General features: G+C 44.3%; 1 protein-coding gene across 1 annotated transcript in view; it reads right to left on the bottom strand.

The window, feature by feature from the left end:
• SH3RF2 (SH3 domain containing ring finger 2) overlaps positions 1-16,109 on the bottom strand; it is a 118,355-nt gene that overhangs the window by 43,242 nt on the left and 59,004 nt on the right. The window contains exon 5 of the mRNA XM_079772530.1: positions 14,199-14,522. Within this exon, the coding sequence (XP_079628656.1) occupies positions 14,199-14,522 (324 nt within the window). The remainder of the gene's footprint in view (positions 1-14,198; positions 14,523-16,109) is intronic.

Here is a 16,109-nt window from a genome sequence, read left to right as displayed (position 1 = left end):
TTCCTTTGTAATTAAAAATGTTAAATGATAAATACATTATGCATCCACATAAATGTATACCACTTTATGTATCATTTAAAGAGTAACAAAACTAACACCTGTATACATACCATTCAACTTAAGAAGTAGAGGGAACATAGGATTGGAATGTTGTCCTTAGAGCTCCTCTGCACATTCCTCTACAATCAGATCCCCTCTTCACCCCCACCCCCTACCCCAGGGTAAGTGTAATACTGAAATTTGTGGTAATCATTCCAATGCTTTTCTGGGTAATTAAAAAATGTTTTTATTGATTTTAGAGAGGAAGAGGGAGAGGGAGAGAGAGAGAGAGGAGAGAGAGAAAAACATGGATGTGAGAGAGAAACATCAATTGGCTTGTGGCCCCCACCAGGGATCAAGTTGGCAACCCCGGCATGTGCCTTGACCGGGAATTGAACCAGCGAACTTTCAGTGCATAGAACTATGCTTAACCACTGAGCAACGCGGCCAGGGCTTTTCTATGTAAATTTTACCACTTTGGAATACATCCCCAAACAACGTTGTTTAGGTTTGCTAGTTTTAAAATAGACTTTTAAAAAATTGTTATTATTTTTAATTGATTTTTAGAGAGAGAGGAAGGGAGAAGGAGAAACCCTGATCAGCTGCTACCAGAGATCAATCCTGCTACCAAGTGTGTGCCCTGACCTGGAATCGAACCAGCAACCATTCAGTGTACAGGACGACACTCAACCAACTGAGCCACACCAGCCAGACCAGGTTTGCTAGTTTTTAAACACATTATGAACAGATTCATATTGTGTATATTCTTCTGTAACTTGCATCTTTTGCTCAACACTAAGTTTTTGTGGCTAATTTTCACTGCGGTCTCATATTTCATCATATGCATATGCCATAATTTAACCATTCTATCATTTGCATGTCATTTGGGCAATGTTTGGTTTGGGGGTGCTATGAATGATGTTGCTATGAACATTCTTGTGTATGTCCCCTGTGCACATGTACAAGACTTTTACCCCAGGATATACAGCTACAGGTGGAATTGATGGGCCACAGGGTATGAGCCTGCTCAGTTTTATTAGGTAATAACAAACTTTCCCCAGCGTGGCTGAAACAATTTACACATCTGCCAACAGCAAATGACAATTCCCATTACCCCACAACCTTCCCAGCATGTGGTAATGCCTAGCTTTCTAATACTTGCCTATGGTGGGTGTAAAATTATATCTTATTGTGGTTTCAAAAGAATTTATCTGGGTATTAATGAGCTTGAGTTCCTTTTCAAATGTTTATGAGTCATTCCTGTTTCTTTTTTTAAAAATTAAATTTATTGAGGTGACTTTGGTTAATAAAATTATAAAGGTTTCAAGTGTATAATTCTATGATACATCATCTGTATATTGCATTGTGTGCCCACCACCCAAAGTCAAATCTTCTGTCATCATAGATTTGGCTCCCTGTTTCTTATATGAAATGCCTATTCATGTTCTTTGTCTATTTTTCCCTTCTCCTGGGTTATTTATTATTTTCTTATTAAGTTATGGAATCTAATTTTTTAGTTCTAATATTTTGAATATGAATTATTTGTCACTTGCATTTTTACTATGTGGTGTCCTTTGATGAACAGAAGTTCTTTTTAATAGTAAAATTTACAATATATTCCCTTGCAGGAATCTTGAACATAATTTTTTTTTATCTCAAGGTCATAAAGATGTACTTCTACACTGTCTTCTAAAAGCTTTATAGTTTTGCCTTTCACATTTAAGTGTTTGATGCAGCTAGCATTGATTTTTGACAAGGGGAATCCAATTTCATCTTTTTTGCACATGGATACACAGTTAGCCCAGCACAATAGTTCATCCTTCCTTCTGATCTGCAAAGCTCACTCTGTCATGAATCAAGTCTCCAGGCTGTGTCTATTTCTGGGTTCTCCAGTATGTTCCATTGGTTTAATAGAAGCCATATGCTAAATCCATGCCCTCTTAATACTATATCTTTATAAATAAAACCTGATATCTGATAGGGCAGATCCCACTCCTCACCCCAGCCAAATTCTATAATCTTCTTCTTTAGAAATATCTTGGCTGTTGGCTTTTTGATCTTCCATTTAAAATTTTGAAGCACCTTTTGACTTACAAACAAACAACCCACTGGTATTTGATTTTATAGATAAATTTGGGGAGAATCAATATCTTTAAAAGTCTTCCAATCCAAGAGCATGACATAATTCTTCATGTATTTTAGGTTTTTTAAAATGTCGTTAAACAAGGTTTTGCAAATGTTCTCCATAAAAGACTTACATGTCTTTTGCTGAATTTATTTTAAGGGACTTAAAGAACTTAGTTGCTGTTGTAAATGGTATTTTAAAAAATATTTTTCTAATTATTATACAATTCGCTTTCCTGTATTGATTTGTGTCCAGTAACCATGCTAAGCTCATAGTTATTCCTAATACACTTTTCTAGTTCTTTTGAGTTCCTTATTGAGAGAATAATATCATCTGCAAATAATGGCAGCTATGTTTCTTTCTTTCAAATACTTGACCTTTTATTTATTTTGCCTGCTCTACAGTACTGGCCAGGCACTCCGGGAGGGACAGTGTTGGGCAGAAACACACAGGCATTCTGTTCTTTTTGTTAATCTTAAAGGTAATGACTTCAACATTTCATCATTAAGTATGATGTTTGCTGTCGATTTTATATAGATTTCATTTATTGCGTTAAGGAAGTTCTCTCTTATTTCTAGTTTGCTAAGCTTTTAAGAAATATAATGAATGGCTATAGAATTTTATCATTTTTCTGTATCTATTGAAAAGATCACTTGGTTTTTCTCCTTTAATCTATTAATATAATAAATTACACCAATCAATTTTGTAATATTAAACCAACTTTTCTTGGGAAAACACCAACTTAATGTATTTTATTTCCATATATTCCTGGGTTTGGTTTGCCAATAGACACAGAAGGTTTTTTGCAGCTGTTTACGAGTGAGGTAGAACTGAAATTTTTCTTATGTTACTGTTTTCCTGGATTTGATATTAATAATACTTTAGCCTCATGAATAAATTGGGGAATGTTTTCTTTTCCCCCCCATTCTTTGGAAGCGCTTGTAAAGAGTGAAAGTATCCCCTTCCTGAAAGTGTGAAAAAACTCACCTGTGTAACTGTCTGGATCTGGGGTTTTCTGTGTGGGAAGATCTTATATTACTGATTCAATTTCTTTAATGGTATAATACTATTCTGAAAGGTTGTCAAGACCTATTTACCAGATATAAAATGTTTCTTTTTTATAAACCCTGTTTGCTGAACACAGATTCCTGATTTATTTATTTGCCTTTTGGCCTCTGTTGGAGAGAAAAGGTGGTGCTTGGAACATCCGCATAGAGGCTTGGAAAACCCTAGCCGGCGTGGGTCCCCATACTGTCAGTTCAGGTCCTTTGAGAACCCCATGGGGACACTCACTGATCAGGTGGATTTCTGTACCTCCTTGAGACTCTCTGCAGCCATTGCTAACAGAATGGATGTTGGGGGCCGTCTGAACTGGGTTTGAGTTTTGACACTGAAACCTACTGGCTGTGTGAGTCTCAGACTTAATTCCTCTGAGCTTTAGTGTCCTCATCTATAAAAGGGGGCAGTAATAGTAGCTACCTCATAGGATTTTTGTGAGAATTCAATCTGAACATGCATGCAAAGTACTTTGCACGATGTCTGCCTCTATGAAGTACCAATAAACAGTCACCATTGTTACTGCTGTGAGGTGGGAGACATACAAGGCAGATGGGTGAGGAGACGAGGCAGATTCCCTTTGGGTAGGGCCCGTGATGGGTGGTTGACCCTATGTGTGGGAGACATGTATTCAGGAATCTTTTTCCTGACACTGGACGGGGATATTCTCATGCACCCTGAAGTTTCCAGTGAAGGAAGGGTGAGGGCTGGCACTGGCTTTTTGGGAAAAAGGCCAAAAATGCAACCTTCTCAAACCACAATGACAAAATCCTGCTCCCTGCAAAACCTTGGGTCCTTGGGTTGGTGGGTAGAGTGTCCTCAGCCCTGTCAACCCTGTTCTGTTTTCTACCTCATGCTTTCCTGAGCCCAAAGGCCTGCTGCCTTCGAGGCAGGATTTTAGCACCAAAGCAGAGTCTGAAGGGGTGAGGCTTATTAGTGGTTTTTGCAACACCAAAACCTTAATTATAACCCTTGTCCTCCTCGCCATAACAGTCCACTCGGAGAAGTAACTGCTTGGCCACAACGATAATTAAATCCTCTCACCATGCTTCATTAAAGGCCATAACATTTAAACAAGCAAAGTTCCTGTTAAGTCTGCTGTGGGTCCCTCATTGGCATTTATTCAGAGAAGATGCTTGTTGCACATCTGCTAGGTCCTGGCACCTGGCGAGGTCCTGGGGGTTGGTGACAAAGGCCACTGCTCACTGGGACAGTGCAGGTGGTGTGAGAAACCTGCCATCCATCCTACACTGGGGTCCTTCCCTCACAGTGTCCAGATAGGAGCACCCCAAAGATGAGCAGTCTCTGAACCTCTAGAAATTCCCATGTTCTACCCATCTCTGATAGAGACCACAGGACCTACATCCTTGGAAAGCAGCTTGTCATGGGGGAGAGAGGGCGACTGGCGGTTATTTCCTGAACTAAGAAGCATGGATGTGCAGACAGAGTTGGATGGGTTTTGCAGGAGTCCCTGAGGGCTGGACCCCTCAGACAGGCCCTCTCTAGCTCATGTGCTGGACTTAGTCAGGAGGAGTTTGCCCAGTTTCTGGGAACCCTGCAGAGATGTCTGAGAAGGGATTTACTTCCCAGTCATTTCCATCATGGGGGTGTTATGGCACACCTTTATGGCTTTCCTAAGGCGTAGGCAGCAGGGTGGGCATTGACTCTGAGCAAGGTTTGGCAAAGCCTGAGGGAGAGGTATGGCAGCATTTGCATAGTCACACATGATGCTCAGGTGGCCGTTAGTCAGAACAGAAATGTCACCACGCCCAGCATCACTTCACCCTGGCACAGGCCAGATTAAATGGCTGTCTCCGTGAAATACCCAGGGACTCAGGTTCGGGTTCACTATATGAATCTAGAAAAACTTGAAGCCCCTTCCCTTGGCTTTAGAACCCTAGAAGGAGAGAGCTGGAAAGGACCTTGAAGATAGCCTCATCGAATCCTCCGAGCTCCCAGGAGGGGAAATGTGGGCTCTGGTGGCTGAGTCAGGTCAGGCCCACCGTTGGGGGAGGGAATCATGTCTTGGAAGCTAGTTCAAGCATTTGGTTTTCATGACTTGTTTTCCGGACTATGTTTCACTCATTTTTAACAAATATTTATTGAGATTTCCATGTGCCTGGCTCTGTCCTCATGGAGCTTATATCCTAGTGAGCAGGCAAAACAACAATCACACACAAACCTGAAAGCAAGGAAACAGAGTAGCTGGAGTGACCTGCGGTAGATAGGATGTGACCTGTGGTAGATAGGATGTTGTTGATTCTCGCTAGGATGACCTTGGCCACAAACTTCATCCAAAACCAACCTGTTCCCCACCCCTTGCGCCTGGAAAGATGCCTTTGTGGGGCACTCAGCTTTAGAAATAGGTCCTATGCACCTATAGCGCAGGGACGGCATGGGGCTGAGGACATCAGCTGAAGGCACACTTTTTCCATATATGGGAGGCCAGTCTCGGAGGCAGGGCTGCCTGGCATCCAGCCCAGGGCACAGGTGTTTTTGTCCTTCTGACAGAAGCCCCAGATGCTAAAGCCTGAACGCATGGGCACACCCTCAGCAAGGGAGGGCATTGATTAAGCTCAAAATCCCCACGGCTGGCAGGACATGAGCAAGCAAGGCAAAATGATGAGGTTAGCAGAGCATGGCAGTGACGCCCTTTATCTCTGTTATGTGACATTTGTAGAGACCCCACTCTGTCGATCACATACGTTCTTATTTCTTTATTCCTCACCCTTATAAGAATTCCCTCATTCATACTCATTTATGTCTTCTTTCGTTCATCAAACCTTTCAATTACTTAACTCACATATTATTCAGCCTGTTGTTTATGTTTATTGACGCATGTACACTTACACCTACATTCACTGGGGTTTACTCGCTTCTTCACTCACACATTCAGCTAACTGTTCCTAAACATTCCTCCATGTCAGGCTCAGCTGGGATTAACCCTGGAGGGACCAGGGGGCACCAGGTACTCTATCCTTAAAGGGTCAGTTAGTAAATATTTGTAGGGACTCAGTAAATCATTGTTGAATGAATGGAAGACGGGCACGTGGTAGGCGCATGGTACTTGCAAACAGGCCCAGGAAGGCAGCGGCCAAGGCCAAGGCAGCAGATAAAGGTGCAAGAGCTCGCCGAAACCGGTTTGGCTCAGTGGATAGAGCGTCGGCCTGGGGACTCAAGGGTCCCAGGTTCGATTCTGGTCAAGGGCATGTAACTTGGTTGCGGGCACATCCCCAGTAGGGGGTGTGCAAGAGGCAGCTGATCGATGTTTCTCTCATCTATGTTTCTAACTCTCTATCCCTCTCTCTTCCTCTCTGTAAAAAATCAATAAAATATATATATATATATATATATATATATATATATATATATATATATATATATGGTGCAAGAGCTCAGTGCGGCCTTTTCAGCTGAGCCCAAGGGGTGGGAATGCTTTGTTCGAGTTTCTGACTCTGCCCTCTGTGTCCTCAGAGCTGACACCCCCGCCCCCCGCCGCCCGTCTCAGCCGTGAGAAAGCATGCCTTCCCTAGCTAAGTGTCTGGAAACAGACACACCGGTGTTTGCAATATTCTTTGCATATGTGAGCAGGTTTTGTTATGCATTTCGTTGTGCAATTTCCCACCAGGGCTTGATTGTTTGGAGTGGGAAGAGAAGGAGAAGGCTGGATATTGTATCTCCCGAAGCCTGTGCTTTGATCTACGATAAACATTCTTTTCCTACGAAAAAAACTGGTCCATTTCCTTAAAAACTTCTCTTTCCTTTTCTTCTTGAAGAACATTGTTACTCACCCAAAATAAAATTCCTGAAGCATTAACGAAGGGCTGTGCTAGGGGCCCGCGTTCCACGGGAACAGTCTGTTAAGAACATGCCCGTTTTGTGCCCTCTGTAGAAGCCCCCGTGGAGAAAGCCTGTGGAGACGACTTGTTCAGCTCATGCCCTAAGAAGGCGTATGGCACACACAGTAGCTTATTTGCTGAACAAACCCAGGTACATCCCTAGCCCAGTATAGTGCCAGCTAAGATGACAGAGAATCGTTGCATCTTGGATTCTGTCCAGATGCAGTTGCCCCATTTTAAGATGAGGAAACTGAGGCCTTGCAAGATTGAGCCACAGGGCCATGTTCCCTGTGCCATTAAGGAATGTCCATGCCCCCGTGTTTCTCTACACTACCCTCCTTGTCCCCAACGGCTGCCCTGTACACACCTCTTTTCTTGCCCTCCTCGTTTATTTTGCTTCTCTTGTTTTTCCTTCTTGCTGAATTCTGTGAGAGAGAGTTTTGCAGGCCCCAGTGGCCTTGGATATCAATTACCCCTGCTTCTGGCTCCCAGAGCTATAAAGTCTGAGCTCAAGTGTTTGAGGTTCAGGCTAGGCCGCTCCCTCTCTCACCCGGGCAGGGCTGGGTCTCCGGAGCAAGCTCACCTGCCAGGATTAATTGGGCAAAATGATGATGTAAAGCCTAACCTCTCTTTGGAGAAATGCTGAATCAAGGAAGCACGCTGAACAGCAGGGCTAATTACCGAATCTGCTTCGGTCACCAGAAATCAGAAAGGCTGTGCCCCAGAGGACCCCAGGAGCTTGGGCAGGGCCGGGGAGCAGGCACAGCAGGCGTCACAGGCACAGGAGGACTGGCGTTTTCTGGTGTGACTTTGGAACAAAGGGAACCGGGGCTGAGGAGAGGTGCATGCAGGGCCTCACTCATCTCCTTCGTCACCTGGCTGATTTCTATTATCCGTCAGGTCTCCATCTGAAGACCACTTCCTCCAGACAGGCTGCCCTGACCTCTCAGACGAGGTGGGCCCTCCCTCCCAGACTCCATTCCCCGTCCTTAAACCTCACAGCTCTCTGCACACTCAGAATCTTCTCCTCAAGTATTTATAACACGTTGTTTAATATTAATCTTCCCTGCTGGCCTGGACGGCCCATGAGCGTAGGGAGCATGCGTGTCTTGTGCACTGTCTTACCTGTGCCTGGTGCAGGGGGACACCCAGCAATCCTTTGTTGGCAGCTTCACTGAGGGGCTTGGGCAGCCAGGACCCACCCACCATTCCAGGCGAGGATGGGCTCACAGAAAAAGCCGAAAGGTGCAGAACATGGTGGACAGAGGGCCTTGCCTCCTCCTTTGTCCAAAGCCCTTTCTCCTGCGCTTATTCTTGGCTTCCCTCCCATGGGTTCCCCTGGGGATTACAGCTCAGGGTCTGAGCTGAGTAAGAGCAGGTGCCCCAAGGCCCCCTAGATACAAGCTAAAAGCCTCCCTCCTTTCTTCCTTTCAGAATTCACTGCCTATCTTGGAAGCCTTGGACTGAAAGGCAGGCTCCCACACATCATCCATCTGAAGTGAGGGGCAGGTGAATGTCATTCTCAGCAAGGCCTGTTTGCACATGCCAGCCCTGGGGCGGTGGGGCCGGGGGATAGTTACAGCTTTCTGATTTGGCCCAACGTTAATGACAGAGTGAACGGCTATTGAGCTACTTACTACTGCCAAACCCTGGCTATGATCTCATGTCCGAGCTTTGCCTTGTTTTATCCTCACAGCAATCTTATGAAGTTAAAGTAATTGTCATCATCAGCTCCATTTTACAGATGGAAAACTGAGGCCCAGAGAGATGATGTAACTTGCCCAATGTTATACTTACTGCTCAGCAAGAGGCAGGGGGAGAGTTCCATCTCAGAGGTGGCCGACCCCAAATCTCATATTTTCTCACTATACTGCCTGTGCTGAGAAATTCTGCTGAAAAGCTCTCTGCCTCAGAGAACTCTGACACCTGCTGGGGCTGAGGGAGCTTGGCAGTAGACAAAGGAAACAGGTCCCTCGTGGGAATGTGTGCTTGAGCAGAAGGAGGCATCTCTACAATGACCAGGATTAACCAAATAATAGGAATGGCTCTTCCTGCTGTTCTTTATCTTCAGAGTGTGCTGTTAACAAATTAAGCAGCAGGATACTCTGCCCGCTCAATTTATCATTCCACCTGGAAAACCAGGCAACGGGGGCCTGGAGAGGCGTAATGCAGTTAGCGGGTGGGAGGCGGATCAGATTCTCTAGGCCTAACCTGCGACTTGATGGAACCTCAGGTGGTGATGGCTCCAGTCTTGTGCTAATAATGGCTATCGCGACTGGGACTACATGGCTCCAGGGTGAGGCATTACATGACATAGGGACATTTAGTTCTATCTGACATTGTAACTAGTTCATTTATTTTTTTGGGGAAGACCTTGAGTCTGTTATGGAAATAGCTTTTCATGTCAGTTTTTTTTCCATATAAAATGAGACAAGATAACCTTCATATCTGCTAGTAGTTTGTGAAAAATACACCTTAGGGGATTCAGATAGGAAGGGTCCTCTAGATTTTGGGAGATGCTTGGCTCATTCCCTGCCCTAAGTCAGGGATTCCCTTCAGTCACACTCACGATGAAACACTCCGAAGGCTCTGCTTGGAGGAAGGGAGGTCCGAGCGATGGCTGCTTCCTGGGTCGTGGCTCACCCTTGCAAAGGCCCTGCACGGAAGGACCTACTCATGTGGCAGATGAGAACACCGAGGCTCAATGTCAGTAATTAGTTGGCAAAACCATGGCAAGAAGCTTTGCCTGACGCAAAGCCTTTTATTTATACTAAGCTGCCGTTCTCTATGGGGAAAAGCAAAAAACAAAGCAAAACCCAACCAGAAGAGTATCCTATAGGCTCCTTCAGCACTTTCAGTATTTGGTTTCTAAGAATCTATGTGCTAGGAGAGATTTCTCCTTGCGCCTCATGAAATCCTCCATGTTGTGGTTTATGCCCCCTTTCTCTTCTGGACACCAGAACACAAAACCAGTATATAAACCCAAGTTTGGAAAAATAAAGCCATTACCCATCCCCGCATGAACCCTGAAGCCCTTTCTTCTCCAGGCTGGACAAACCCCAGTCTTTTCTCCTGGCCGGAGCCCAGGTGTGGGAACCAGACCTCTCAGGCGGGGCGGGAGAGTGAACACATGGCCAAAGGGGCCAGGACGCCAAGGCCAGCCTGAGGGCAGTGATAAGGATGTAAACAAGGAGACTGGCACAGGCAGGCAGGGAAAGATTAGCCCAGCTGGCAGTGGCCGGTGGAAAAATGGGTAGCAGTTCAGTGATGTCAAACATGGCAGGCGAGAAGGTGGTGAGAAATGAGCCCCGTCTCTGAGCTCTGGGAACGCCCAGGAGCAAACAAGAGGGAGAATGAGAGAGAGAGAGAGAGAGAGAGAGAGAGAGAGAGAGAGAGAGAGAGAGAGAGAGAGAGAGAGAATATAGTGGTTGAGGCATGAACTTTGGTTACCCAGTATGTGATGAGGGCCTATGATGTGCATGCTTTGAGATCATTATGAAATAATTTAGGTAAAACTCACAGGATAGCATCTTACACATAATCAGCTCTCAAAAAGTAGTAGTCAATCTCATAGAAGAATTGCAGGAAGAATGATAGATTTAGAATGTCACCATTTTCAATCCCAAATGAAATATGTTCATGAATAAAACCTCAAATCATTAGGTGAAATGCTGATGGGGAGCCTTATAATGGATGGAGAAGGCTGACAACACCTGGATCTGAAACAATTTTAATGCAAAACGAGAGGCATTCTTTTACCTATGAATGAAGGTATGTGGACCCCCTACCTCATGACATATGCAAAAATTAACTCCAACTGCATCATACAACTAAATGTGTTAGAACTATAAAACTCTTACTGGAAACACAAGCAACAACAACAACAAAAGAGTAGGTAAATTGGACATCATCGTAGTTAAAACATTTTGGGCTTCAAAGGACACCACCAAGAAAGTGAAAAGGCAATCCACAGACTGAGAGGAAATTTTCACATTATGTATCTGATTAGAGATTTGCAGGTAGAATGCATAAAGAACACTTACGACTCAAGAAGAAGAAGGTAACTAACCCAACTAAGAAATGGGCGAAGGATATTAATAGACAGTTCTCCAAAGAACACATGTCCAATAAACACAGGAATAGCTCCTTAACGTCATTGCCCTCAAGGAAATGAAAACCAACACCACAATGGATACCACTTCATACCCACTAGGATGCCTATCATAAAAAGGCAGGTAAAAAATGTTGGTGAAGATGTGGAGAAACTGGAACCCTCACACACTGCTGACAGGAATGCAACATGGTGCAATCACTTTGGAAACTAGTTGGCAGTTCCTGAAACAGTTAACTATAGAGTTACCATATGATCTAATAATTCCACTTCTTGGTATAAATTTATTTTTGTAAATTACCTTAGAAGGAGGATTAGCTAAACATCTTAACCATAAATTAGACTGTGAGTGTGTCCAAGGGAAAAAATTATCTTAATACGAAGTAGAAACCATCTCTCATGGCGCTCTTGAGTACTGTAAAGTTGGGTTGGGGGACTCCTCTGAAAAATGAAGACAAAGGGACACTCTGGGACAGGATCTGGGCTTAATGGTTCAAGCTCCTTGAACTCGAATAAAGTGAATAAAGAAATCACTTTATTCAGAATATTTCAAATATAGGATCGAAAGCAGTCAGCTGTATAGACCTCAGAATTCCCCAAGGTGCATGCCAGCTCATCCTCCCAGGAGCCCAGGGGAGATGCTGGGGGACTTGTCATTAGCATCCTGGAATGGGACAGAGGAGGGGCAGAGGTGGGGAGTGGCAGGGAATTGTATTCCTTACACTGACTTCTGCAACCTTTCCTCTCTGTCTTAGCTCTCATTTTCTGGATAATTATAAGAGAGGAAAGGGATTGGTAATTGTTTAAGTAAGTCATAGGCTGCTGCTTTGGTTTTTGATTCTTGAGGCAAAATATGTTATTGGAAACCTTTACTGGGGCTTCGGAAAGTCAACAGCAAGGTAAATGAATAAAACACCATCCTTGCCCTTAAGTTTTCAATCTAGTGAGCAAGGTGGTAAGATTATACATGGTATTTATAGTACCAAGAACCAGAGTGTGAGCCATGCACTGTGGCCACAGGGGAGCGAGATTAATTCTGCCGGGGAGGGGAAGGCAGAGCTGCCATGAAGAACTGGTAGGCATACAGGGCTTTGGGGTATGCAGAGGATCGTGACGGGCAAATGCATCAAAAATAAATTCCTGGAGGAACAGCACTTATTTATTCCACAAACCTTTGTTCATGATAACACCTGGGCAAAAATGTAGGAATACTTATAATCCACAGCCTTCTGAATAAAAACCAAACTAACTATTAATACTGTTCAGTGGTTCCCTGGGAATAGTATATGCATATGCCACGTTTTGGAATTCGGACTGTTTGTGAAAACTAGGAAGAAATACTTGTTTTGAATTCCATTAGGATTCTCCACTCCTGTCCAACCTCTCTGTAGATGAGGTAAATGAGCAGGAAGAAGAATTAAAATGACACATGGAAAGTGATTTGGCTAAATCTTTTGAGAAGCCAACTTACAGCTGAATCAGCTAGCTGAATCCACTGAATGTGGGCTGTACTTTATATATCTGTCTATATATAAAGAATAGTTTCAGGAAAATTTGTCACTCTTCGGCTTAATTTGAGTCAACAGGCCCCCATTTGTGCGTGTGCGTGTGCGTGTGCGTGTGCGTGTGCATGTGTGTGTGTGTGTGTGTGTGTGTGTGTGTGTATTGGAGGGAGAAGAACTTTGGGCACAAAGCGTGTATGTACTTGTAACAATGTGTGTGGAATGTGTGTGTAGAATGGGAACCTTATGTTTTTTTAGTTGGTGGAGAGTGTATATGGAGGTGTGTGTGTGTGTGTGTGTGTGTTCAGGTGGTGGACAGAGGTACAGGGACAGCCAGCCTCTTGGTGATCCAGACAGAGGTGTAAGATGTGAAGTGTTATAAAAGGTGATTGTTTTCCTTTTAGACCAGCACACAGGTCTTTCAGGAGTCCTTGACTTTCTCCTCCTCCCTGTCTTGTTAAAAAGGGATTAGAGTCCAATTAAGCCATTTAATCCCAAGGTAGAGATTCATGTTTAAAAACAAGATTTACAGCTTTAAAAAATGCATCATGCAAGTTGAGGTTTGTCCTCTCAAGTTGCCACCTGCATGGTTCCAAAGAGTGTTTTCAGCAGAATACCCAACATGCAGTTCTTAATTACGTTGCCTCATACCTCCAGTCCTTCATGTGCTAAAGTACCCTTCAACCTGAAGAGCCACATGCTGTTAGAAGTACTTCTGCTCTGGAGTGCCACAGTCGCCCTGGTTTCTTCCCCTTCAGCTGGCAACTCAGTGGCCAGGCTTCTTAAGAACAGTATTAAGAGCCAATGCTTATTGGGTGCTTAGTATGTGCCCGGCATTGTGCTAAGCACCTTACATACCGTATCTCATTAGATGCTCCATATGAAAACACCCAGGCCTGGCTTCAGGGGTGCGGAACATGTGTAGTCACACAAGGCTCAGTGCTCAGAAGGGCCCTCCACTTGTTTAACACTCTGCTGTTGCCATCTTGAAATTCGTAATCATTTCCGTGCAAGGGAGCTGCATTAGCATTTTTCACTGGGCCCTGTAAATTATGTAGCCAGCCCCCCAAACACCCAATTACTCGTAAATTCTTTTTCTTCTTTTCCACATGATGCCCAGTACCTTGCTGGAGGATGGGTCAGTAAATTTCAAATTGTGATGCCAGGACCCCCTCTGAACAATGGGTGCCCTTTTCTCCTTGAAGGGAAGTTCTCTAGGGGAAAGGGATCATGTCAAGGTTCTTAGCATGGGAAAGCAAAGCATCTGTGAGAATTTGACAAATCATTAAACTCCTCTAAGCCTCGGTCTTCTCACATGTAAAGTGGGGATAACACTAATCATACCTAATTCACAGGCTGTTTTCAAGGATGAGATAGATCACAGCTCTGACACACAAAACAGATGGCGCTTATTATTATGCATTATGGGTGCTTAGCAGGTACTAAACATCCAATTTTGCTTGTGACATGGTCTGAATCACTTGACCAACCCCAAGGTGCCCTTATCCCAGGGGTCTGTTTCCTACCTGTCCCAAAGAACTGGGAAGAACATCTGCTTTCTCCATGTGCTGGCTGATCACAGAGGGGTTGCTAGAGCTGATAAGCACTGGGGTGCTGATCTCCACCATATGGCGCCCCGAGGGAGAATGGACCATCCTGTTGAGGGTGTTCAAGGCTGTCGTGATGGAGAGCTGCCCGGGCCCCTTCCTCCTGGACCCAGGGCCCCTTCGGAGGCTGGGCGTGTTGGGGGCTTTGCCTCTGGAGGAGGAGGACACCAGGGACAGGCTTTTTGTGCGTGACGGCTGGCGGCCTTTGTTCTTCTCTAGCAGGTGTCTTGCGGTGAGGTTTGGCTGAGAAGACAAAAAGGTTTGGTGAGAAGTTAGTCTTCCTGGTCTAATATGAGCAACTAAGTCTTACCCAGGCAAGTCTGAAGCCAGTTCAGATGCCAACACCTCACTCGCCATCCCCGATTTGTAGAGTCTACCAATTTCTGTGGTGTAAATATCTACCAATGGTTCAACAGCTGGCTAGCAAAATTCCTGAAAATATAACAACGAGCTCTTGCAGTCTAGTACCAACTAGTTCTAGCACAACCACTGACTGCATTACATTTTGAGTACCCTGCCCACCAAAGGCCCACATAATTCATTTCCTCCAGCAACCTGAAATTCACTGACAAAATGGTGGTCTGTGTGAATAAAATTTTCCAGGACAAGTACTTAAATATGCATCATTATGACGGTCACAGGTTGCCCTCTGAAAGAAACTACATCTGGTCCGTCTCATTATAATTTAGGAATTCAACTATAGAGGTAAAAGGGAATATGCCCACTTAAGAACTTTTCAGTGACAATGGGCAGGTGATTAAAATAATCAAGAGAGAAAAGTTTAAAGCAGATGTAGTTTATGGCTCAAGAAGCTTGTAATATTGTGAGAGAAAGAATCAAGTAGGGGAGGAAGTATAGTGTCCACTTTAAAGATAAGAAAGCTGAGGCCCAGAATGGGTGACTTACAAATGGCAAAGCCAGCATGAAACAAGCAAACGAGAAAATGTCTGATAGTAATAATGTTCTGCTGTGATAGTGACTGCGGGAGGTGGCTCCTTTAGATTGGGGGATCCAGGAAAACCTGCTGAGAAGGGGACATTTAAGCAAAGACACAGATGGCAAGAACGAACCAGCCATGTGAAGACGGGGGTAGGAACAGGCCAGGCAGAGGGATTATAAATTAGCAGAAAGGTCTTGAAAAGGTGGTAGGGGGGCGGGGGAGGGAGGAGGAAGAGGGAGGTGTGGTGGGAGGGTGGTGGCAAGCTCAGCCTGTTTGAGAACAAGACAAGAAAGAAAGAGAGAAGGCTGGAACAGAGTAAGTGAGAAGCAGGTGGTGGAGGAGACCACAGAGACAGGCAGGGGCTGGATCTCAAAGGGCCTGGGAAACTTCCTGTTTGTTTTACGTGTAAGGAAGCCTTTGAAAGAATTTAGGTAAAGGAGTGACATGATCTGATTTATGCTTTTGGAAGTTCCTGCTATACTTTGAGAGTTTCTTATGAAGTTAAACACATACTTAGCATCCAACCCAGCAATCCCACTCCTAGATAATTACCAGAGAGAAATGAAAACTTATGCTCACTCTAAAAATGATATGCAAATGTTTGTAGCAGCTTTAATCACAGTTGCCAACCAAGGGAAACAACCACAATGTCTTTCAACTGGTGGATGAATAAACAAACTCTGGCACATCCATCCAATGGAATATGATTCAGTAATGAAAAGGGATGAACTACTTGCTACATGCAAACTCCATGGATGAATCTCAAATGCATTGTGCTAAGTGAAAGAAGCCAGACTCAAAAGGCCACGTTCTGTTTGATTCCATTTCTATGACGTTCTGGGAAAAGAAAACTATAGGAACAGAAAACAGAGCAGTGTTTGCCAGGGTGT

The sequence above is a fragment of the Cnephaeus nilssonii genome (assembly GCF_951640355.1).
Source record: "Cnephaeus nilssonii genome assembly, chromosome: 5".
NCBI classification, from domain to species: domain Eukaryota; kingdom Metazoa; phylum Chordata; class Mammalia; order Chiroptera; family Vespertilionidae; genus Cnephaeus; species Cnephaeus nilssonii.
This window is presented reverse-complemented; position numbering and strand designations above follow the sequence as displayed.